We start from the raw sequence: 26,297 nt of genomic DNA, 5'->3' as shown, positions 1-26,297 counted from the left end.
ACTTTTGAAGTTGTAAATCTCACTGTTTTAGTAGTTTTTCTTCCTTACTGTAAGATGCTATTTATGAGCTGCTTATATTGAAGCAAAGATGTTTTTAGTGATGGTCTTAGTGTTTTTCATTTTGCCTAAAGTATTTCAGTTAAGAATATAAAAAAACCTTAGAATACTTTTTCCTATTATGCCTAGAATTTTTTAAAAGATTTTATTTATTTATTTGTCAGAGACAGAGCACAAGTAGGTGGAGCAGCAGGCAAAGGGAGAAACAGGCTCTCCACTGAGGAGGGAGACTGATGTGACACTCGATCACAGGACCCTGGGTTTATGACCTGAGCTGAAGACAGACACTTAACCAAGTGAGCCACCCAGGCATACCCCTAATATGCCTAAATTTTTAAAATTTTTTTAAAAGTTAAAATTTTTATTATTTTTTAAATTAAAAAAAAAAAGAAATATGGCAATAGCCACCTGTAAGTTAAAGGAATAGTTAACTTTTAGAGAGAAGAAATAATTCATTCATCAGTGAAAACATTTCTTTTTTTGGGGGGAAAAGACAATGCTAATTATTTTATTGTGTATTTGCATATCTATCTTCTACAGTCATCAAATGACAATAGTCAAGAGCTATTCAAAGATGATTTTTAAAATGTAAAAAAATGGTAAGGTAGAAAGTAAAAGGGGAAAAATAAAATAGCATTAGTGATACTAATAATATAGTGCTAGCATGACCCTTCTGACAATTGATAAATGCATTATAAGGGTACTTTTCTGAAATTAAGAGAACATTAAGATGGTGGTGGTTATTGTGGAGGGCACGTATTGCATGGAGCACTGGGTGTGGTGCATAAACAATGAATTTTAGTACACCGAAAAGTAATTAAAATTTTTTAAAAAAGAGAGAGAACATTAAGAACTGATACATACTAGAATATTTATATTCTACATTTTTACATGCAAGAGGCAGAAAATTATATTTAAAGATTTTATTTATTTATTTATTTGTCAGAGAGGAAGAGAGAGAGAGAGAGCACACAGGCAGGCAGAGGCAGAGAGAGAAGCAGGCTCCCTGCTGAGCAAGGAGCCGGATGCGGGACTCGATCCCAGGACCCTAGGATCATGACCTGAGCCGAAGGCAGCGGCTTAACCCACTGAGCCACCCAGGCATTCCAGAAAATTATATTTAAACATATAGCCATATTAGGTATTCATGGTACAGGTTATATATAGATTATTAAAATCAAAAGGAAACCCTAGAAAACTATTTTTTGTCATTAATTTCAGCACTTTTTTCTCATAAATTTCATTAAAGTTACTGACGAGTAGTTTCTGTTCTGTATCTGATACAAATATTGCTAAGCAGTGATATTCTTTCATTTATAAATATTTATCAAGCACTTACTGTATTTTAGAGACTAATTAAGGCTCTGAGATATAGAAGTGAGCAGAAAGTAAAGGGCCTGTATTCACAGAGCTCAATATCCAGAGGGAAGTCAAATATGAACAATTAAATGAATACATAATGACATAATGACATGTGATAATAAAACATATTTGGAAAGTGAAGAAGTATACTGTTTTAGAAAGATGATTAAGAAAAGTTTTGTTTAAAAATTTTTTTGTGTTGTTTTTTGAGGGAGAAACATAGGAGTACATACCTGAATAAAGTGTGTACTGGGGGCAGTGAGATCCCTGATTACCTGGTAGATCATTCTAGGCAGAAGGAAGAACAGACCCTGAGGTTGAGATACAGTTGAGATTCTAAACATATTATAGAGGCCAAGATGGCTGGAATGGAGTAAGTAATGTGGAAGGTCAGAGCTCAGATAAAGAGCAAAGAGCAGGTTATATGAAGTCCTGAAGGACATGATGAAGAGTTTGACTTTGTTCTATGTACAATGGAACCCATACTTTGAGGTGAAGAGACTACAGTGGCATAAGAATGTAGTCAGAACCAGGGAGTTGACTACTACCATGGAGTCTCAATGGGTGACATTGGTGGCTGATGGTAGAGTTGTTAAGTGACTGGATTCAGGATATATTTTAAAGACCACGATATTTGATGTGTTGGGTATGAAAGAAGTGGAGAGTGACTTTTAGCATCTGGTGGATGAAGGAGCCATTTGGTGGTATGAGAGAGATGAGGGAAAAACAGGTTTGGGAGTGAGGAAAATCAAGAGGTCAGTAGTTAACATGTCCAGTGTCAAATGCCTTTTAGATATCCCAGTAGAGATGTCTAAGCCACATTTAGGCAATATGTGTCTTGAGTTGAGACAGTGTTTGTGGTTATAGATGTTGGGAGATTGATAGAGTGTATGAGATGATGTAAAGTCAGTCTTTAGACTCTATTTTTTTAATGAGTAAAAGAAAAATAGCAAAGTTATCAGCTAAGAGTGAGGGATAGATATGTTGGATTTTAGGAAAACAGGAGAAAATATGAAATAGAAACCTTAGAGTTGGGGGCAATAAATTTGACTAGGGATATGTTCAGGTTTGGTGAGAAACACTGAACGCCTACTTGAGGCTTGTGAAATTAAAATGAGACTGGTTGTGTTTATTTCCAGCCACATTTTAGATAGGTACAGGGATTGAACGGTAGAAAACTATATTAAGTCAGGGTTGAGGTTTCACCACTTAATTGGATGGAGTGCAAGAGGAGTAACTAAATGGAAGGTCTATATGAAGCAGGGTTTTACATGACACTCAAACCCTTATCTGAGGTTCCCAAATCCACAAAATCTGAAAACATAAAGCTTTTTCAATAGTTTGGTGCCTAGATTCAATTTGTAGGAAAACCTGTCTGGATCTGATGTGAAGTTATTTATGTTTTTTATTTATCCCATTTAATGTGGATATTCATACATTTGTTGCATAAAAAATAATATGCTTGAAAACAATGTATTTCCCCTAGTCTCAGCTGGAGGTATTCTATAATATATGATATGTAGTTCTGTGTGAGTATATTATAGGAGGTATCCTATATGACATGTATGTCTGTGTGTGTAGTTTTGTATTTCCAAAATTAAAAAAAGCTACCCAAATTCTGCCTCAAACTCTTCTAATAAATTGAAGAGGAGAAGATACTTCCTAACTCATTCTATGGGGTCAGTATTACCCTGATACCAAAGCAAGATAAGGACAGTAAAACTACAGACCAATATTCCTGATGAATATTGATGAAAAAATCTTTAACAAAATACTAGCAAATAGAATTCAAGAGTACATTAAAGGATTATACAATACGATCAAGTAGGAATTATTCCTGGAATGCAAAGATGTTTCAACATACAAAAATTGAACAAAGTAATAACCACATTAACAGACTGGAGAGGGAAAACCCCCCACATGATCATCTCAATTAATGTAGAAAAAGCATTTGACAAAATTCAATACCTTTTCATGATCAAATCACTCACAAACTAGGAATAGATAGAAACTACTTCAACATAACAAAAACCATATATAAAAAACCCACAGCTAACCACATTATTAACAGTGAAAGACTGGAAGCTTTGCCTCTAATATAAGGAACAAGGCAAGATGCCACTCCACCACTGCTATTCAACACAGTACTGGAAGTCCTAGCCAGAGCAAATAGGAAAAAAAAAAATAAAAAAATAAATAAATAAAATAAAAGGTATCTAAATTGGAAAGAAGAAGTAAAATTATCTCTGCTCATAGATGACATGATCTTACATGTAGAAAATTCTATAGATTCCACACAAAAGTATTAGAAGTAATAAATTTAGCAAAGTTGCAAGATACAGTATCAACACACAAAGGTCAGTTGCATTTCTATATACTAGCAATGAATAATCCTAAAAGAAAATTAAGGAAGCAATTCCATTCAAAACTGCATTAAAAAAATAAAGTACTTAGAGGGGTACCTGGGTGGCTTAGTCAGTTAAACATCTGTCTTTGGCTCAGGTCATGATCCTGGAGTCCCAGGATTGAGCCGACTGGGCCCCCTGCTTAGCAGGGAGTCTGTTTCTCCCTCTGTCTCTCACCCCACTTGTGTTTTCACTTTCTCTGTCTCTCTCTCAAATAAATAAAATCTTTTTAAAAAAATTTAAAAAAATTAAGTGCTTAGAAATAAACCTACCAAGGAGGCAAAAGACATACATTGAAAACTATATAAGTTTGCTAAGATAAATTAAAGAAGATAAAAACAAATAGAAAGATATCAAGTGGGGGCGCCTGGGTGGCTCAGTGGGTTAAATCCTCTGCCTTCGGCTCAGGTCATGATCTCGGGGTCCTGGGATCGAGCCCCGCATCGGTATCTCTGCTCAGAGGGAGGCCTGCTTCCTCCTCTCTCTGCCTACTTGTGAACTCTCTGTCAAATAAATAAATAAATAAATCTTTAAAAAAAAAAAAAAAAGAAAGATATCAAGTGTTCATGAAGTGGATGATTCAATATTGATAAAATGTTAATAGTACTCAAAGTGATTACAGATTCAATGCAATCCCTATCAAAATCCCAGTGGCATTTTCTTTTTTCAGAAATAGAAGAATTCCTCAAAATTCATTCAGAATTTGAGGGCCTCTGACTAGCCAAAACAATCTTGAAAGATAAAAACAATGTTGTAGGTCTCACATTTCCTAATACCAAAATTTTTTTATAAAGCTACAGAAATTAAGACAGTGTAGTAATAGAATAAAGACAGACATGAAATAGAACAGAGAGCTAGGCAGTAAACCTTCATACACGGTCAAATGATCTTCAAGAAGAGTGCCAAGACCATTCCATGGGGGGAAAGGACAGTCTTTGAACAAATTCGGCTGGGAAAATTGGATATCCACATACAAAATAATGAAATATACTAAATATAAAAGTTAACTCAAAATGGGTTAAAGACCTAAATACAACACCTGAAACTATAAAAACTCCTAGAAGAGAACATAGAGAAACACTTTTTGATACTGGATTTGGTGATGATTTCCTGGATATGATACCAAAAGCATTGGCAAAAAAGTAAAAATAAACTGGGCTACATCAAAATTTAAAGCTTCTGTGTATCAAAGGGCACTATCAAGAGCATGAAAAGGCAACACATGGAAGGGAGAAAATATTGGCAATTTATATATCTGATAAGGGGTCAATATCTAGAATATATGCAGAACTCTTACAATTCAACAATAAAAGCCAAATGATTCTATTTAAAGGGGTACCTGGGTGGCTCTTGATTTTGGCTCAGGTCATGATCTCAGGGTTGTAAAGAGTCCTGTGAGGGGCTCTGTGCTGGGCATGGATCCTGCTTAAGATTCTCTCTCTCCCTCTGCCCCTCCTCAACCCTGTGCACCCATGTACACATGCTCTCTCTCTCTCTCCATCTCTAAAAAAAAAAATAAAAATAAATGGGCAGAGGACTTAGGAGACATTTCCTAAAGAAGATATAAATAACGAAAAAGTACATGAAAAGATGTTCAATATCACTAAAGAGGGGAGTGCAAATCAAAATGATTTTGATTTGAGATACCACCTCATACCCGCTAGGATGGTTACTATAAAAAAACCCTACCAACCCAGCAACATAGAAAATCACAAGTGTTGGTAACAATGTGGAGAAATTAGACTCTTGTGTACTTATACCCAAAAGAATTGAAAGCAGGATATCAAGATAGTTGTACACCCATGTTCAGAATTATTCACAATAGCCAAAAGTTGTAAGCAACCCAGTGTCCATCAATGGTTAAATGTGTAAACAAAATGTGGCATATATATACAATGGAAAATTATTCAGCCTTAAAAAGGAAGGAAATTCTGACAAAAGAGGAAATTCTGACAAAAGGAAGGAAATTCTGAAAAAAAGACAAATAGTGCATGACTCTACTTCTATGAGATACTAAGAGTAATCAAATCATAGAACAGAAACTATAATGGTGGTTGCTGGGGCCTGGGAGGAGAGGAGCAGTGGAGAATTGTTTTGTGGGTGTAGAGTTTCAGTTTTTCAAGAAGAAAGAGTTCCAGAGATTGGTTGTACAACAACGTGGATGTACTGACACTAATGAACTGTACACTTAAAATAAAATAGTTATTTTATGTATATTTTACCACAATTAAACAAACAAAAAGACCCCCTGGATTCTGAAACACATTTGTTCCCAAGGTTTTGAAAAAGGAACTGTGTTCCAATAGTGTAGCCATCAACTCTAAGCCAAGTAAGAAGGGAAATGATGTGAATGGAATGATGAACAATGAAAGGAGGACATGGATTTGAGGTCCTGGTGGGACTGAAGCATTGATGGAGTAACTTGGAAAGTACCAGATGGTCTTCAGAGACTTGGAGCTTAAACTTTTAATTTGGAAAAGACATAGTCCAGATTATGACCACGGGTGTAGACAGACGGTGCAGTTTTTAGAGCAAACAAATCTACACAATGGGACTGAAAAGCTAGAATTCATGGACACCAAAATCTCTGAAAACTGGAGAGAAAGACCACAAGCTACGTTTCTGTCCTCATTTCCTGTTATTCTCCCAACGAAAATGTAGCGATAAGGAAAGGGAAGGATACCCACCATCCCAACTAGGATGAACATAATTGTGTTGTGGGAGAAAATGCTTGAGAAGGCTTCAGGAGAAGATCTCTGGAGAAACCTAGATTTCAATCACAGAGAAGGGAAAGGTAATATTTGGAGAAGCATGACTCTAAGAGAGGTGATTAGGAAGAAAGTAAGGGTCCAGGGGATGAAGAAACCACCATTTTATAACCAAAGTCTTGGCCTTACTGTATATACGGCATGCAAAGCATTGCATTAGAAAAGATTGAAAGATACTTTCTTGCTTCTCTGGGCTTGGAGTTGGTTTGCAGCAACACAGCTAAATGCACCAAGAATGCTGAAATTATTGGAAAATATGAGACCTGTTATGGTGGCCTCCCTCAGAAGAATGGTGAAGAACACTGAAATAAGCCAGCACACCAAGTACATTTGCTCCTTCTTTGGCAAAACCAAGATGAACAGATGAGATATGGGGATCTGGCACTGACTGTTGTTCCTGTAGGAAAATGGTAGCTGGTGATATACCACCTGGACCTATACCACCATTTCTGTCATCACAGTAAAGTCTGCCATCAGATGACTGAGGGAACTGAAAGACCAGTAGAAACTCTACAATTTGAAACACTGCTAGCCTTAGCATACAACAAGATACTTTCTTACCCTTCATAAGCTCACGAAATCAAATTTAAGCAATATCAGAGACTTCACAAGGCTTAAAAAAAAATCAGAACCTTTTGTAAATTCCAAATTCCAGTAACTGTATTTGGTACATGGTAAGCGTTGTGTTGAATGAATGAAATTTGTAATACAAAGATCTTTTAAATCTGAATGGGCTTAGTTATTCTAATTTGTAAATTGGGGATAATAACTAGCCATTTAAATAACCAGTTGACATTCTTTACAAAAATGTTGGGAGGAATAAAATGATGCAAAGGGATTTCACAAAGACTAAAGTATTACCTAACTGGAAGATATGATTGTGAATATGAATTATGAATATAATGACATAAATCAAGGTACCAAAATGTGTGAAAAACATCTATCTACTGGAACAGGATATTTATCTCAAAAACAAGAAGAATGTGTCTGTCTAGGTGAAACACAGAGTGGAACTGAGCACTCTTGGAACTCTGGTGAAACTGCTCATTGCTGAGAGCTGGGATACCTTTTCCTTGTTTTTGGGAGTTTTCATTGTTGCTCTTGGTGGTGATTGTCAACACTATGTATAATAACTGTAGCCTAAATTTTATACTAGAAAAATATAATGGTTTAGCAAAATATTTACCTGTGTGGTGACATTTCTTTCCTTTTGCTTTTTACTATGCTTTTCTGCTTCAATATCTGCAATACATAAAAATTTTTATAAAATTGAAGGCATTTTCTTTTTAATATTTCACTAAATCACTTCTTACTAAAAACCTATTTAGTAAGTAATAAGTATTTTTATTTATTAGATAAATAAAGTAACTATATTGTTTATAGTTAATAAATAACTATTAGAACTCATAAGATAACTATTTAGAGAACTATTAGATAACTATTAGATAACTAGATAACTATTTCTAGACAACTATTAGAACTCTTAGGAATAGGGGCGCCTGGGTGGCTCAGTGGGTTAAGCCGCTGCCTTCAGCTCAGGTCATGATCCCAGGTCCTGGGTTCGAGCCCCGCATCGGGCTTTCTGCTCAGCAGGGAGCCTGCTTCCTCCTCTCTCTCTGTCTGCCTCTCTGCCTACTTGTGATTTCTCTCTGTCAAATAAATAAATAAAATCTTTAAAAAAAAAAAAAAAGAACTCTTAGGAATAACAGTAGAAAATAATTTAAATTTCAAATTACCAGTAATGTTGTACAAAATAATTCCTTCATGGATAATTTTTCCAATGTAACTTGACACCAGACACAATCTAAATATTTTATTTATTTATTTTTTTAAAAAGATTTTATTTATTTATCTGACAGACAGAGATCATAAGTAGGCAGAGAGGCAGGCAGAGAGAGAGGGAAGCAGGCTTCCTGCTGAGCAGAGAGCCCAATGTGGGGCTCAATCCCAGGACCCTGGGACCATGACCTGAGCCGAAGGCAGAGGCTTTAACCCACTGAGCCACCCAGACGCCCCAATCTAAATACTTTGATCAAGCATCCTGAAATTCATTTAATATGAAAGAGTCTACAAATAATAGACTAATTACAACAGCAGAAAACTTTCTGAGCTACAACTTAATTAAAATGTACCCATGTAAATAAATGTCATTAATAAAGAATATTAAAACACAGAAAAAGAAATATAATCTTTTATATATCTATACATGGATTCATGTATCAGAGAGATACTAAAAATTAATATAGTTGGATGATATAAATATCTGAGAAATGTAGACTAGTATGATTACATCAGATTTTGAAATATGAGAAAATTTTCATACGCATTTTTTAACAAATCTTTTTGTAAAGAAAACATATAGAATACATATATAGTCATTGGTATATTTCATTTTTTTTTAAAGATTTTATTTATTTATTTGACAGGCAAAGATCACACGTAGGCAGAGAGGCAGGCAGAGAGAGAGGGGGAAGCAGGTTCGCTGCTGAGCGAGAGCCTGATGCAGGGCTGGATCCCAGGACCTGAGAGCATGACCTGAACAGAAGGCAGAGGCTTTAACCCACTGAGCCACCCAGGCACCCGGTATATTACATTTTTACAAAGACTTACATATTCAGAAAAATAAGTCTTTGAAAACCTGGTATAACGGTGTCACATCATGGCATGTGTACTACATTAGTAGGACTAATAAATTTTCAATTACTAAAAAATTATTTGATGTACTGTAAAAATGACCCTACATATTTACTGAAGTAAAATATGTATAATATCTGATATGTTCACTTTATAGACTGAAGAATTTGACTCAAGACAAATATGGATATTCAAAATTTTATATTTCTAAAAGTTGTGAGCTTATACTTTTAACAACAGGTTATGAATGCTCTAATGTTATCATTGATATTATATTTATTAATTTGATATGATTTATTGTTTTTCTCACTGATGAACTTTAGTATTTGGCTTCACAATTCTATGTCTTTTCTGTTTGCTTTGTAAGCCAGACCTTATAGAAACTGATTCCAGGTGGTTCGATATTTAGTCTTCTGTCAAACTAGGGAAACAACTGGCAAACTCTAAATGAACATTCAACAACTTCATGCTGATGAATGCATTAATATAAAGCATATGAAAAAATTTTAAAGATTATACATATTTCATAAGATTATATACATTAGGATTGCTCTTTTCAGGTTCAGAATGTAAAATAAGTTATGCCAGAATAAGAACATTATTATTTGTCATACTCATTTTCAATCAATATAGTGTAATGGTCCACCATGTGGCCTTTGAATTAAACAGGTCTCTATGCTAGTCTTGATTTTTGTATCTATTTCATTAATTTGTTGTTAATCTAATAAGATAGTCTATGTAAAGTATTTAGCACAGTACTTAATATATATCTATGTTTAATAGATGTTAGCTATACATATGATTATTATAAAGAAGTCCTACTTCCTTAAAGGATTTAAGATGCCCTCAAGATAATAATATATGTAAATTAGCATTTTAAAAGGACCATGGTGAAAAGCATTATTAGAGACTTAGTCAGAATTTATTAATGCTTTGTCTTTGACTTCTCTCTCTCATTTTCCTCAAACAAATTACTTAGCCTAATTATATTTGTGTATTAGAAATCAAACAATGTGACTAATATTATAGCTACAGTAAACGTCTAACAATTTTTAATCTCCATTATTACAACTAGAAAAAGTGGAAAAAAGCAATGTGATTTGATATATCCCCATTGCTTTACTCCCCAAAGTGCACAGAATAAAATTAGAGTTAGTATGCTCAGAAAATACAGACGCAGAACAAAAAGTACAAAGTGTCATGTGTATTAGAGCAAGAGAGAAAATTATGGATATTAACTGGAATAATGTTTGTATTATACACTGGACCAGAAAATCAAGCTGTTGGTGGCCAGATATTAACATGAAAATTACAAGGCTAAGAGCAATTATCCAAGGTAGGATAAGTGTAGATAAAACTGTAAAGAAAAGAATTAGTGCAAAGGGAGTAGGTATAAGAATCTAACTGGAGGAACAAACTATTTAATAGCTTAAAACTAAAAAGAATATAAAGGTAGTTGGTCATTATTTCCCACAGAAGATGCACAACAACAATATATGTTTTTTCTAAACTTCAGGCTTTTAGGTTTTCACCTAAAGAAAATGAAGTTTTGATTGGCTACTGCGGAACACATTCTGCTACCCATAGTATCTTGCACAAGGCTTTCTAGTAGGCTTTTAAATATCAACTGAGGAACATTGTCCCTCTATTTGTGTACTGATATCAGCGGTCAGAGCCAGGAGTTCAGAGGGTGTAAGAGCCAAGGAAAATAAAAGGTTAGGGAACTAACTACTCCAAGAGAGTAGGACAGGGCCCTCATCAAGGAACACTGCCTACCCCTGGAGCAGAGAAATCTGCCAACATGCACCTGGCTGGATTTCCAAATTGCCATGGACCAGTGACTGTTACACATGCCCCATTCCCATTTTTCAGACAGCAGTGTCTAGTGCAGTGTGGTTTTCTACTTCTCTGATTCACATTGGGTATATGAGGGCATGGAGGATAACTTGTCCTTTTATTTCATAGGTGTCTGAAACTAAGAATAATTCTTACTATATATTCAAGGAGCCTCACTGACATCTTGACCTGATGTAGATTATGAGATTATAGATTCTGAGCCTAATGCTATGATTGGATGAGTCTTGGGCAATATTAGAAGGGGGAGAATCACGTGGGACAGATGTGAATCATTGGGGCCTGAGAGTAGACTGCAGTTCACTGTAATAAGAATGGCCTCATAAGTCACAACTACCATGTTCATACCCCTTTACAGTGTGACTCTGCCTAATTCTCCCATCAAGAGATGGAGACTATTTTCCCTGCTCTTTCAATGGCCTGCCCCTGTAACTTTCTTTGACTAACAGAAATGTGGCAGATGACACTGTTCAACTTCCAAGGCTAGTCTTTAATCCTTTCAGTTTCTTTTACCCTCTTGGAACAATGCCCTCTGAGACCACCATGCCCTTAAGAAGCCACAGGTAATAGTGGAGAGAAGAGAGGCCCGGCTGTCTCCACTGACCACCAGATGACTGAAGCTTCATGAGCAAACCCTGGTGAGACCTCAGAAAAATCACCCAGTCAACCCACAGAGAATTATGAGATTGCTGTTTCCAACCACTAAGTTTTGGGTTATTATGTAGCAGTTGCTGACTGAAAACCTGTCTGCTTCTTCAGCCAACTAGGACTCCTTGGATAGAACTCTCAGTTCTCAGAAGCTACAAAAGGCCAGTAAATTATGCCAAAATAAATAATATATAATATACTCATAGCATTGAGAGGAGGATTAGAGGAAAATAATATCCCAGAATATTTGTCTTGATGACAATTCTTTTCAGATCATCCTTCTCATGAAAGTCTTGATATACATTAACTCCTGGCTTTACACTTCATGTCCTTTCTTTCCAAGACATGGTTCATCTTCCTTTGACTAAATATTGGGACACTGATTAATGTGACTAAGATTCCGGAAAAAAAACAAACAAAAAAGCAGCACTTCCCCCAAACACACACAAAAAACTCCTCTGTATTTTATGAGGGAATCTGCCTGGGGACTTATAGGCAAACTGTTTGCTTGTTTGTTCAAACAACATTTACAAATGGAACTAAACAGAAGTATTTTATTGATTCTCCCATGCTAGTTCTCTAAGATGGTACTTCATTCTTCATTACATGTAGTAATGGTATAAAAAATACTAACTATTGGTTCCTTTCTGACCTTTCTTTCAGACTGTGCACAGTACATTGGCTTCTGTGACTTTACACTATCCTGGATATCCTTCTTCCTTTCAAACCTCTATTTTAGAGTTCTTCTTTGGTTTTATAACCACTAATGATTGTGTATTTCTTGGTGCTCAGTCCTCACCTCTTCTCTCCAGCATGGTCTAAAGTTGAGCTGGGTCATCAAGGACTTTGGAGGGGACAGATGGTGAGTGCAAGAGGTCAGGAACTATAAAAGGATAATGTACTCATTCCTGAACAGGCAGCCACTTAAGTAAAGCTCTGAGAATGAAACAGTAATGACTGGAAATCAGAGTAATACAAGTCATAGGGGAATCCACAGAAGGAATCCAGGTTGGCAGAGGTGAGACACACGATAAGAGACAAATCTGACAACAATGTTGGTTCCAAAAACTGTGACTAAAATCATGGGAGCAGGTCAGGCTGGGGATAGAAGTGTGTAGATGAATCTAAGTCGCCAGAAGTGGGCACACAACTGGGGAGATGTAGGAGTAAGAAGAGTGAGTTTGAGCCTACAGGGTTCCAGAGAAAATTTTGCCAAAGGGATTTCTGTAGGGGTGAGTTTTTAGTTTCCTGTGCAAAAATGCATAAATCAGACCCTCATCATTTCATGCCTACATTCTTACAACAGCCTCCTAACAGATTTAATCATGATTGCTCTAATTTTAATCTAATTTACATCTACCCTCAGAATAATTTTCTCTGAGTACTGTTTCCAGCAAGGCACACATCTACTTAAAAACCTGTTAAGTCCCAGTTGCTTACTGTGCAAACACTAATTCCCTATGTTGACTTCCAGTTTTCTCTTTGGTCAGGTTTAAGTCCACATTTATAAGTATTTTTCAAATACCAATAATCTGTTTCACTAGTTGCGAATTACTATTTGAAAGTTTTCTTTTTTATTTTCTTTAATTTTAACAGTTTCTATTGAGTGGACTAGAAGTTATCTATTAAAATTTCCAAAAAAAACAACTATGATTTTAGGACATTTATTATTTTGGCTTGTGAGATACTTAGTTTGGACATCATTAAGCCTGGTATTCAGAAATAACACTTCATATCTCCTTACTTAGCCATGAGACCTTGGATAAGTTATTTAACCTCTCTGAACCTCAGTTTTTTAGAAGATGGGAATAGCAATACTGTACCTATCTCTTGGAGTGGATGTGAAGACAGAATAGAATTAAAGTGTAGTTTTTGGTGTTTGTTAAACACATGGCAGCTAAATAATAAATGTCAGTTCCCTTCTCTTCTCCAAAAACCTTTTAACAGCAAGTGGTAATAGCATCTGTGAGAAAAAGCACTTTCCTTATTGAAATAAAATTAAGAAACTATATGGTGTAAACTCTGGAAGAAAAATCTCCTACTGAATTTTACCTGCTCTTTGGCTTTTTCTCATTCTGATAACTGCTGTATCCACCACCTTCCCTTCAAAATCCTTTCCCTGGTTACTCTTACTACAGCTAAAGCAGACTGGAATTTTTAAAATAGAGCTAATAATCCCACAGATTCTGGGGGGAGTCTGCTTCTCCCTTTCCCTTTGCTCTTCCGCCAGCATGTGCTTTTTCTCTCACTTCCTTTCTTGCTCTCGCTTAAACCCTCATTCTCAAATAAATAAATAAAATCTAAAAAAAAAAGGAATAATTTACAGTCATTACCTCTATATAATTAGACCAAATTTGGACATTATCAAAGTCTCCAAAGATAAAAAAGAAATTGGGATTTATGATAAAAGAACTGCACTAATGAAAAAGCATATTGCAATAACTTACTAGATCAATAAATACATTTTTTTAAAGTTTGTTTGTTTGTTTATTTATTTATTTATTTATTTGACAGAGAGATAGAGAGCACAAGTAGGCAGAGCAGCAGGCTGAGGGAGAGGGAAAAGCAGGCTCTCTACTGAGCAGGGAGCCCGACGCGGGCCTCCATCCCAGAACCCTCGGACCACGACCTGAGCTGGAGGCAGCCAATTAACTGACTGAGATCATGACTTTGAAAATGACTGACATGACCAGGCATTTAGTAATGCTTCTTTTAGTTTCCTCTGCCTAGAAATGTAAGGTTCTCAATGATCTGACCCTACTTTTTAAAACCAATTTATTTTCCCTTATACTCGGTTCTTATCCAAGGGGTGGTATCCTGCCACCCTATATGGTCCACTCATTCTTACACCCATGTCCTTTATCTGTGTACTTCTAATTTGGAATGTTTTCTCTTTCTTCCCTTAATATCCAAATTTTATTTAGTCTTTCAGCACATGTTCGTCATGGTTCAACACTGGGGCCTGGTGCCAGCATTGCTCTTGTCCTATAATAGATTTATAAAACATATTTGTTAAAAATGACTAAATAAATGTGCCTCCCTACCTACAGGTTTCCCTAGATATTTCAGCCTTAAGTAATCTCTCCCTTTTTGGAACTTCTTCAGGACTTGTACTCTGTGTCATTCAGGTTAGCACCTCAATCATATATTAAATTTTACTCTATGGATTGTAAGATCTCCAATTGCAGAGACCACTTGCCTGTTTTTTAACTTCACTCATAGCTCCTTGCATAGTGTCTTAATTAAAACTGATGGTCGAATAAATACTTTTATTATAACACAGCATATAATTCTGCTTTTGGATCTAAAATTCAACCAAACTGCTTTTTAAGTTAGTACTGAACTTAGTCTAAAGAGAATCTCAGGTTTGGAATTGTCAAATTTAATTATATAGCCACAAAGACAATTTTTTAAAACAAAATAAGGGTTTTCCTCTTTAAAAAAAAACCATTATTGCTGTGCTTCATCATTGCAAAAAGTCTGAATTAAGTGGTTCTCTTCATGAAGTTATATTATTTTTAAATCTTTATATAAGATTCTGTTGTTCATAAACAAAGATGACACTTGAATGTAACATTATCATTCTTTTTTTTTTTTTCCTAGCTGCACTAATGAATTTCCCATTCATTCTGCTCCACCATTACAAATTTACAAATTTGGGAATAGGCAGACTAAGTTGAAGGTGCTTTTAAGTTCATGTTTGTAATGCTTAGGTATTTGATTGATTAAATCCAGAGAAGTAATGGATCAATTGCTTTTGGGAACCTGATATAAATGATTTGAGTATTATAAGAACGAGTTTCAAAGCAGGTTTAGAACTCTTGTAGCTTTTTGCTCTAGTATCTTTTCATTATCAGTGTCTCTCTGAAAGGTAAAGAAACATGAATTATCAGTGGGGCAAGATAATAGGATTCAGAAGTCTTTAATTCTAGTATTAATTCTCTTTGTAAGTGGATATACTAATTGATATTGGTCAAGGCATTTATGCTTACCATGTCTTGTCTTCTTTAGTGATCTAAATGTCTTTGGCATTCTATAGCATTACCTGAAATTACTACAATATAACTTGGGGTGATTAAAAGTACTACTTAAATAATTAATGTGGTGAGAATTAAAACTGATAAAAGTTCAGATATTTTACTTGGTACTACTAAGTTAACCCAAGGAAATAACCATATTGAAAATCCCTTAGTTTTATGTATTTTGTTATATTTTCATAGAAGTATGAAAATATATTTGTAGGATATTATGTATGTGTTATAGTAGTTTTGATACTCTAAATGCGTGAGGTCCAACATTTATTGAATGTGAAGATAAGGCATTAGTTTACGTGTAGGAATTCTTTGTTAATCTGTATGATCTTGAGGAGTTCTGACATGCTATAAGATAAAATCCAGAATTTTAGGGTTGGAAGGGAGTCATCTCTACAATGGTGTTACATTTAATCATTTAATGGATAGACATTTATAACGTTTTCAATTACTGTGCTATTACAAATAATACTGTAATGGATAATCTTGAACTTGTTTCCTGTGAAACATATATAAGGGTTTGCCAGAGTAAACAATGAGAAATAGATTTGGTCACCTGAGAAGTAGTATGCCCAATATAAATTTTAATAAATAGCAAATTCCCAGAAAAGCCACTGATTTATACTTCCACACATGGTTTATTAGAGTATGAATCATTCTTTACCCTAACCAACTTTTCAATTTTTGCAAATGTATTAGGATAAACTAGTATTTCTTTCTTTTTCTTTTTTTAAAGATTTCATTTATTTATCTGAGAGAGAGATTGCACAAGAGAGCATGTATGAGTGGGGAAAGGGGTAAAGGGAGCAGGAGAAGCAGACTTCCCTCTGAGGTGGGAGCTTCATGAGGGGCTAATCCCAGGACCCTGAGATCATGACCCAATCTGAAGGCAGATGTTTCCCCAACCGAGCCACCCAGGCACCACAGGACAAAGGGTATTCCACTGTTAATTTCGATTACTGGCAAGGTCACTTTGAGGGGCATTTCTATTTTTCTCTTCAAGGAATGGACTGTTCAATATTTTCCCATCTTTCTATTAGGCTTTTAAGAAAAGATCTTTAGGAGTTTTAAAATAAATTCTGGATATTATTTGATTGGTGCTTATATATAGATACATTTTTCAGTCAGTTATTAGCTTTTTAACTGGTTATGGTATCCTTTGAAGCAGAGTTGTTTTAAATTCAAATGTAGTCAAAACTATCTTTTCTTCACTTATAACCTTTGTGTGCATATGTGTGTCTGTATATGTGTGTGTGTGTCTTGTTCAAGGTCTTACCAATCACTTGAATATACATTTTCCTATTTTTTATAGTTTTCCTTCTACTGTTTATATTTTTAATCCATCTGGACTCACTTTTTTTGATTGGTATGAAGTGAAATTTGACTTTTCCTAATAAACAGACAATTTGACAATAGCATTCATTATAGTCCACCTTTTACCCACTGCATTTAGAAACCTCCTTTCAGGTATTAAATTCTCATTTGTACATTGTTTCATTTTTAAACTCTATTTTCTTGATGCATTTGTCTATTCTTCTGGCAGTACCCTAATTACTATAGATTTTTAAATTGCATATTTTACTACTTGATTGAGCAAGGACTTCTCTGTGCAGATAGACAAGCACCTACCCACATACACCTTTCTGGTTCCTCTTTTAAAAACTTATCTTGGAAGGGGTGAATGGGTGGCTTAGTCAGTTAAGCATCCAAGTCTTGATTTTAGCTTGGGTCATGATCTTGGGGTTGTTGGGATTTGTCCCCTCCCCCTCTGCTCTCCTTTCTCTCTCTCTCTCTCTCTTTCTCTCTCTCTAATAAATAAATAAATAGATAAGATCTTAAAAAAAAAAACCAAAACCCTTATCTTGGGAATTCTAGTACAATTTCTTTCCAGATGAATTTTAGAATAAGATTGTCAGATTCATTTAAGAAATGTGGGGACGCCTGGGTGGCTCAGTTGGTTGAGCCACTGCCTTCAGCTCAGGTCATGATCCTGGGGGTCCTGGGATCGAGTCGCTCGGCAGGGAGCCTGCTTCCTCCTCTCTCTCTGCTTGCCTCTCTGCCTGCTTGTGTACTCTCTCTGACAAACGAATAAAATCTTAAAAAAAAAAAAAAAGAAATGTGTTGATGTTTTCACTGGGACTACATTGGATTTACCTGGCATATTTACAATACTGAGATTCATTCAGGTGCATAGCCTTAATTTATTCAGTTTTCTGTTTAATGCTCTTCAGAAAATTTTCATTTTTATTACTCATATACACCTTGTTTAATTTTTATTAAATTTATTCCTATCTATTTTTAAATTTCTGTTGCTACTGTGAAAGGGATTTTTTCTTTTTTTTTCAAGTTTTTATTTAGTTAATATACAGTGTAATATTAGTTTTAGCTGTAGAATTCAGCTATTCATCGCTTACATATAATACCCAGCGCTCATCACAAGTGCCCTCCTTACTACCCACCACTCATTTAACCCACCCCACCGCCACCTCCCTTCCAGCAGCCCTCAGTTTGTTCTCTATAGCTGAGAGTCTGTTTTCTGGTTTGCCTCTTTTTCTTCCCCCATGTTCATCTGTTTTGTTTCTTAAATTCCACATATAAATGAAATTGTATGGTGTTTGTCCCTCTCTGACTTATTTTGCTTAGCATAATACTCTCTAGCTCCATCCACATCATTGCAAAAGCCAGGATTTCATTCTTTTTTAAGCTAATATTTGTTTTATATATATATATATATATATATATATATATATATATATATATATATATATCACATCTTTTTTATCCATTCATCATTTGATGGACATCTGGGCTCTTTCCATAATTTGGCTATTGTTGATAATGCTGCTATAAACATGGGGTGCATGTATCCCTTCTAATCAGTAGTTTTGTATTCTTTGGGTAAATACCTAGTAGTACAATTGCTGGATCAGAGGGTAGTTCTATTTTTAGGAACCTCCATACTGTTTTCCAAAGTGGCTGCACCAGTTTGCATTCCCACCAACAGTATAAGAGGGTTCCCTCGTGAAAGGGATTTTTAAGAAATGAATTTGATTGTTAAATTTTTTTAAATTAAAATAGACATTAACTTAGATTTATCATGTTTTAAAGGTTTCTTTGACTACCACTGATTTTTAGTGTTCCTCTTGAACTCCTGTTTTATTTTGCTGGATCATATTTTCTAGTGAATATTTCAGTTAGGATTTGTGGATGATAAATTTTCTGAATATATTCATGTTTGAAAATGTCTTATTTTGCCATTATACTTTTTTACGGTTTGTCAGATTATATAATTCTATTTTTTTTTTAATTTTTTTATTTTTTTTCAGCATAACAGTATTCATTATTAGATTATATAATTCTAGATTCAAAATCATTTCACCTCAGTACTTAGAAAATATTTCTCCAGTATCTTTTTATACACAATGTTGCTAATGAATTTGAAGTCAACATACTACTTTTTACCTTGCAAATAATGTACTTTTTCTTTTTAGAAGATTTTATTTATTTACTTGAGAGAGACTATGAGAGAGCATGAGGAAGCATGAGAGAGCACAGAGGCAGAGGGAGAAGTGGACTCACTGCTGAGCACAGAGTCTGAGGTGGGGCTTGATCTTAGGACCCTAGGATCATGACCTGAGTCAAAGGCAGAAGACACTTAACTGACTGAGCCACCAAGTTGCCCCTGTATTTTTTCTCTTTAGAAGCTTTCAGGATTTTCTGATTATCCATAAAGTACTGAAATTTTACCATCATTTTCTAAGAGTGCATCTTTCTCCATCTTCTCACTTGGCACTCAATGGAACTTAATCTAAAGATTCTAAAAAAAAGGTCTTTTCATGATCTGGGGAATTTTATTTATTTATCTCTTTCAGTTCTTCTATTTCCTCCTTCTGGAGACCCCCTTATGTGAATTTGCAACTTTTGGATGCATCCCCCATGTCCTTGACCCTTTATTTCATGTGTCATCTCTCTGCCCCTTTGCATTGTGCTTATAAGAGTATTTCTCAGTTTGATTTTTGAGCCTCTGGGTTGCTCTTCAGCTCCATCAATGTTGGTATTCAGCCTTGAGGTTTTTATTTTTGCTATTATATATTTCATTTCATTTCCAAAATAGCTCATCTTTTATGGCTACAAAAACATCTCTAAATACATCTTACGAGAATCATTTTATGTTTTGAAGGCTACAGCTGTTTCCTCTACTTGTTCTGTTTCCTCAGGTATTATGGTATTGCGTATGTGTGTGTTTCTGTGTGTAGGCTGAGGCTTTTCTTTTCTGTGGTGTCAGTTTTCCTCATGTTGGTCTTGAATTTCCCCTCTTAATCTGTCTCTGAATGCTATAACAATCACCTCAGCTTGCCACCAGAAACTTTGTGGGTGTTGCAGGATAAGCTATTGGGATGTGACAGGACCTAGTTGTCCAGGAATAGGTGCTCCTTCACTATCACTAGCCATTTGCAGCAGAACTTACATCTCTGCCAAAATCCCACCCCAAATCTCCCACCTCATGCCTTGTCTCCTTGTGAACTCAGATTGAGACCTAAAATGAAGTTGCTTTCCCATGGAGAGGACATGAATTTTCTTTTGTCAGGTGCCTGGGGCAGTACCAAGTAGAGGACTACCTTAGGTCTAGTTCTAGGCTCAGGGTACCTGGGATTACCCAGGCTATAAATCTCCAGGGAGGCTAGCCTGTGGCTACAATTCTCAGGAATGTATTTTTTCCTTTTCCTTTACTCTCTGTTCTACTAAGTGTCAAGCCTCTGCAGATCTCTGGACTTACAACGGGGTGGATTTACTTCTGGGTTGCCTTTATCCTAAGAGTAGAGCGCTTTATGGTCCTCGGTTAATGCTGAAAAAGTCTTATTAGACTCCTCACCTTGGACAGGTCTTGAGAATTACATTCTGTTTCCTTGCTCTGTGAGGCCACTAAAACCAAACCCCAGGCTTGTCTGGCTCAGGGTAACAGCTGCTTTGATGTTCAGGTACAGGGCTGGGACCAAGGTGAGGCAAATCCTGGCCCTGCTGAGATGTTCTGTGCTTACTTCTCTGGATTCTAGCAATTCCTTACATTTTTGTCTGGTAGCTCTCTACTGTCTTCTCAACTCTATTTCATTTAAGAAGTTTGTATAATTTGGGGTGCCTGGGTGGCTCAGTTGGTTAAAGCCTCTGCCTTCGGCTCAGGTCATGATCCCTGGGTCCTGGGATCAAGCCCCACATCGGGCGCTCTGCTCAACAGGGAGCCTGGTTCCCCCTTTCTGTCTACTTGTGTTCTCTGTCTGTCAAATAAATAAATAAAATCTTTAAAAAAAAGAAGTTTGTATAATTTATGGACCATTTGTTTTCAGTGAGAATGTTGGACCAAATAATGTAGTTACCTAGCCTTTCATTACTAGAAATGAAAGTGCTGCCTTCTTTGCATATGGTGGCAGTGGTGAGGGGGTAGGAGTCAGACTGCTAGGCTGTTGTTTCCAACCAACAATCTTTTCTTTTTTGCTTTAGGGATTCTTCCCTTTTTCCTGAGTCCACTTGTACATCATATATAACCATATTCTCTTTTGTACATTTTGGGGCAAAAGTTTCTTCTTTTATCCATTCCATCTCCTATTTTGTCTCTCTCTCTCTCTTTTTTTTTTTTAAGATTTTATTTACTTGACAGAGAGAAACAGTGGGAGAGGGAGTACAGGCAGGAGGAGTGGGAGAGGGAGAAGCAGGCTCTCTACAGAGCAGGGAGCCTGATGCGGGGCTCAATCCCAGGACCCTGGGATCATGACCTGAGCAGAAGGCAGATGCTTAATGACTGAGCCACTCAGGTGTCCCTCCCATTTTGTCTTTTAGGTATTCATAATTTCTTTTTCATCAAGGGTATTCCTACTAGTTTTCTAGAGATGATGAGTTGTTTTTGCTTATTTTTTAAGATTTGTTTATTTATTTATTTATTTGACAGAGAGAGAGAGCACAAGCAGGGAGAGAGGGAAAGCAGGCTCCCCATGGAGCAGAGAGCCTGATGAGGGGCTTGATCCCAGGACCATGGGATCATGACCTGTGCCAAAGGCAGATTCTTAACTGACTGAGCCACCCAGGCTTCCTGAAGTTGTTTTTAAAACTATCTTCTATCAGGGAAGCTGCAGGGTGTATACTTTCTCCATTCTCTGAATATTCTCTTCAAGGCCAATGCTGCAGTTCTGACAAGTCTGTGAGGCAGACTTAAGACTTAAAGATGTCTTAAGAAACCAGTTTTTCCTGCCTAATCTATCTCCCTGGCTGATGAACTATATAAATAAAATTAGATGGCTACAGTAAATAAACTGCAGATGCCAGTAAAATTATAAAATCAATGAAAAACTGATAAAATGCCATTGTTGGAGTTTATGTAATCATCATACTGCCAAAACAACTGGTTGAAAAGTAAATAATCACCTAGCTGTTTGTTCTATACAGAAGCAAATATATGAATACTACATTTTAAAATGTTTGAATGATGGGGGCACCTGGGTGGCTCAGTGGGTTAAGCCTCTGCCTTCGGCTCAGGTCATGATCCTGGGGTCCTGTGATCCAGCCCCGCATTGGGCTCTCTGCTCAGTGGGGAGCCGGCATCCTACCCCCTCTATCTGTCCCTCTGCCCACTTGTGACCTGTCAAATAAATAAATAAATAATGTTAAAAAAATAAAATGTTTGAATGATGGATTGAATTTTTCTATTTTTCATCTGGCTTCTTGGTAGTATGTAGAAACAGCCTGCAGCAAGTAAATATGATTATGAGACAAAAACTTAGAGCAGTCCACTTTGTAGAAGACAGACTTAGAATAACAAACAGGTGATACAGAGTTAAAACAAAACTTGATTCCCACTGGAGGATTCAGATCTTACTACACGCGGTACTTCAGGGTTTTGAAAATCTGTAAATTTAGACAAGTAAGAATGTCTGCATGTTCTACTCCACAGGTGTTGGGAATGTGTTTTACACATTTTAAAGTGTTACAAGTGCTAATTTTAAAAATTGTTGACAATCTGGTGAGGGAGTTAAAAACTAACTCAATTATAAGGCCATGACGCATAAGAAAATAAAGGTGCAATGTGCTTTGAGGAAGGGCTTGGAAAAGGTTTTTTTCTGGAGGAGTAGAACTTGAGATGGATCTTAAAAGATGAGCAGGGGGGGTGCCTGGGTGGCTCAGTGGGTTAAGCCGCTGCCTTCGGCTCAGGTCATGATCTCAGGGTCCTGGGATCGAGTCCCGCATCGGGCTCTCTGCTCTGCAGGGAACCTGCTTCCCCCTCTCTCTCTGCCTGCCTCTCTGTCTACTTGTGATCTCTCTCTGTCAAATAAATAAAATAAAAAACTTGGAAAAAAAAAAAAAAGATGAGCAGGGGGGCGCCTGGGTGGCTCAGTGGGTTGAGGCCTCTGCCTTCGGCTCAGGTCATGATCCCAGGTCCTGGGATGGAGCCCCGCATCGGGCTCTCTGCTCAGCAGGGAGCCTGCTTCCTCCCCTCTCTCTCTCTGCCTGCCTCTCTGCCTACTTGTGATCTCTCTCTCTCTCTCTCTGTCAAATAAATAAAATATTTAAAAACAAAAAAAGATGAGCAGGATGTTGTGCTGTAGACTTTTGGCGGTGATGGGGAAGAAAATGGAATGGTAGTATATTTCTGCAGACAGTCCATCACTGCAGATAGCTTGTCTGCAGAACAGATTGAGAAAGACATGCAAGTGAGAGAGTTAGGTAGATATACTGAGTCGCTGATAGTTTGAATTAGTTGAAACAGAATATGTGTATAACAGAGAGAAAAGTGAAAGCAAGTTGGGATTTAATTGCATAGGATTTTGACTGCTAGACAAGATGTTGGATTTTACTCTGCATAAAGTAGGTGCTTGAAAATTACGATCAAATCTGGGGTTTAGGAATATTATTTCTGGCAGTACTGTATTGTGAATAAGAAAGAAGAGTTAGAAGTGCAGTCATGTAGATAAAAGATACTACAATGAGACTCTAAATTGAGACATGAAAATGCATAGATGGGAGAAACACTGTGGAATTGATAGGATTTGGCAAAGGAATAAAGGAATTAATAATTGTAAAGGATTCGGAGATTTTGGCTTTGCAGAATGACCCTGTGGAATCCGTTTCACCACTCTGGGCCTCAGTCCTCCATCTATAAAAAACATGGAATTAGATGATACTTAGTGCATTATAACTGTATGATTATACAGTTTTGTGCTTGAAAAGTAGTGGAGCAGGGAGGGATATTATTAGTATAACATTAATAGAATCAATATTAATTAATAATAATAAATATTAATATTATTGATATATTAATATTATTAATGCCATTAATAAGAGAAGAAACACAGAAGAGGAGCTAACTTTGAGACTGAATTTACGACTTTTGCAGACCATATACTATTCATGAACATCACGCAGCTGACCCTGCGCATCTAGAGTTCAGGAGGAAGGTCTAGGATGCAAATACATATGTAAAGGAGCTGGGCTTGGAAGAGAGTAACAGAATATGAAGAACAAGAGAGCCATGCACTGAACTTTGGGCATAACATTTAAAAGGAGGGTTTAGAAGGCAAGCCAGAGAGCCTAAGATTCTACATAGGTTCAGGGGGGAAAGATGGTGAATGGTGTCAAATGCTACATAGAAGTTAAGTAGCAAGAACAGTGAGAGGCTACTGGATTAGTTATCAGTGGGCTATTGGTATTCTTTGAGAGAGCAGTCTCAATGGATGGGAAGTAGATCTTAGTTAGGATCAATCAGGAGCAGATGGAGGGTTGTCACTGGCAGAGAGAATTCTTGGAGCAGGTATGTGACAAGAGGGACATACGAATCTTTGTATGGAGAAAATGGAGTAGAATTGGGAAGTGTGGGAAGAAGGCAGGTGTACAAAGCAGTCTGGATAGTGGGAAATAAGGCTGTTGGATGGGCTTTAATGGGTTCAGGGTGCTGAGGGAGGGTGTATTCCTCCAGCTTTCCTTGCCATCCAGCCATTGTGTGCTATTCTACTGAATGGTTCCAAAGAATAGTACTAACTGTAGAAGTAGTAGTAGAATTGTAGAGTTGTAGAAACCTTTCAGATGAACCCAGGTTATGAAGAAAGAGCCTTATATCATTCAGGACAAATCACAAAAGAGAAATCAGCTTCCTTACTGATCAATAACATAATACAGCAATCAAACTTCTCTCTAGTAGTTAAAAAATCCCACCATAACACACCTGCTCTCTCCTGCTTCTCTTCAAGGAAAGATGCTCCAGATACTTATAATGCATTCCACCCCCCACCCTTTTTTAGAAGTATAATGTAAAGAACTGAAAGGAAGCAAAGGTAACTTAGAACTCCTAAATTTCACATGGTATTCAAAACAGCACTGGTAATAGCAAGCCCATTTCTGAAGCAGTACGATATAGTCTGCTTGTACTGTTTCAGCTCAGTATCCTCTGTGATGTGTCCAAGACTTGGCCTTTATGTGTTTCCTGTCTGCACCTAACAAGGAACTAGATATGATTGCTAGACAATTATTTTCTGAATTCTGATTAGTTCGAGATCAATGAGCAACTTGCCTTTTTCAACTCGGGTAGAGTTGCTGGGTGGGTGTCAGGGGAGAGAGTTGCTATAAACTTTGTTTCATTTTGTTTTATATATATGTTTTTCTAATTGTAGAACTTGTAAGGTAATGAAGAATTACTACTAGAAAGAGATAGATAAGATAGGGAAACCTGGGATCCTGGATAATGTAGAGCCAGATTTCTGGCTATGTCTTTTCTCTGCTTCAGTTATATACCCTACCCTACCTTAAATCAGAGGCTGGGTTGGTAGGGTGCAAAGAGAAAAAAACAACAACACACACTATTGATGTTACCTCCATTTTCTAGCCATGCTTGGGATAAACTATTCATATTTCCATCAGCTTTATTCTGATTCTTTCCATACTTTATTCTGAGGATTTACAAAAAAAAAAGTCTCAGCAACTTTTTAGAACTTTCCCTAGGTGAGTGCAGAGTCAGTGCAATCACATAGTTAAGGCAGCTTTCTTCTAAATATTTTTATACAGATGAAGTAAAAGTACATTAACATCGAGTGGAAAAATATATTAAAAATATGCATGCTTGCAAGGTATATTTGAGTGGAAAAATGCAGATCTGTCTGTTTTGCCTAGAGAACTAGGGGTAGAAAGGCAGGAAAAGAAAAAAAAGAGTGGGGTTAAAACTTGATTTTGTGTACGAATCTTAGGTCTTTTAGTACTAGCTTGTAAAGTAACTGTCCTCTCCCCTACTAACTACTCTGGGTCTCTGTAGACCTGCAATCAAGAAATGATCTATTGAAAACTCAAGTTTGACCCTGCAAAGTGCCAGAAAGAACTCTGTAATTATCATCACTGTCTCTACTTTCTCTCTTCTTATTCACTCACATCAATATCTATCTGGTTTTGTCCCTGCTTCTCTGATAAAACTGTCCTGGAAAGGGAAAGATTCCCCAGCTATTAAATCCGGTGGTGACTCCTTGGCCCTTACCTCATTCCTGCACTATCTCTGGCATCTGGCACTGTTG

General features: G+C 36.5%; 1 protein-coding gene across 2 annotated transcripts in view; it reads right to left on the bottom strand.

Moving 5' to 3' along the window:
- The window catches only part of SEL1L2 (SEL1L2 adaptor subunit of ERAD E3 ligase), a 109,399-nt gene that overhangs the window by 79,832 nt on the left and 3,270 nt on the right, over positions 1-26,297 (bottom strand). For both annotated transcript variants that reach the window (XM_047745559.1, XM_047745560.1), the window contains exon 2: positions 7,779-7,834. In XM_047745559.1, the coding sequence (XP_047601515.1) occupies positions 7,779-7,834 (56 nt within the window). The remainder of the gene's footprint in view (positions 1-7,778; positions 7,835-26,297) is intronic.

This window comes from Lutra lutra, chromosome 9 (assembly GCF_902655055.1).
Source record: "Lutra lutra chromosome 9, mLutLut1.2, whole genome shotgun sequence".
NCBI classification, from domain to species: Eukaryota; Metazoa; Chordata; class Mammalia; order Carnivora; family Mustelidae; genus Lutra; species Lutra lutra.
Note: the sequence above shows the minus strand (reverse complement) of the source record. Positions and strands in the feature narration are given on the sequence as shown.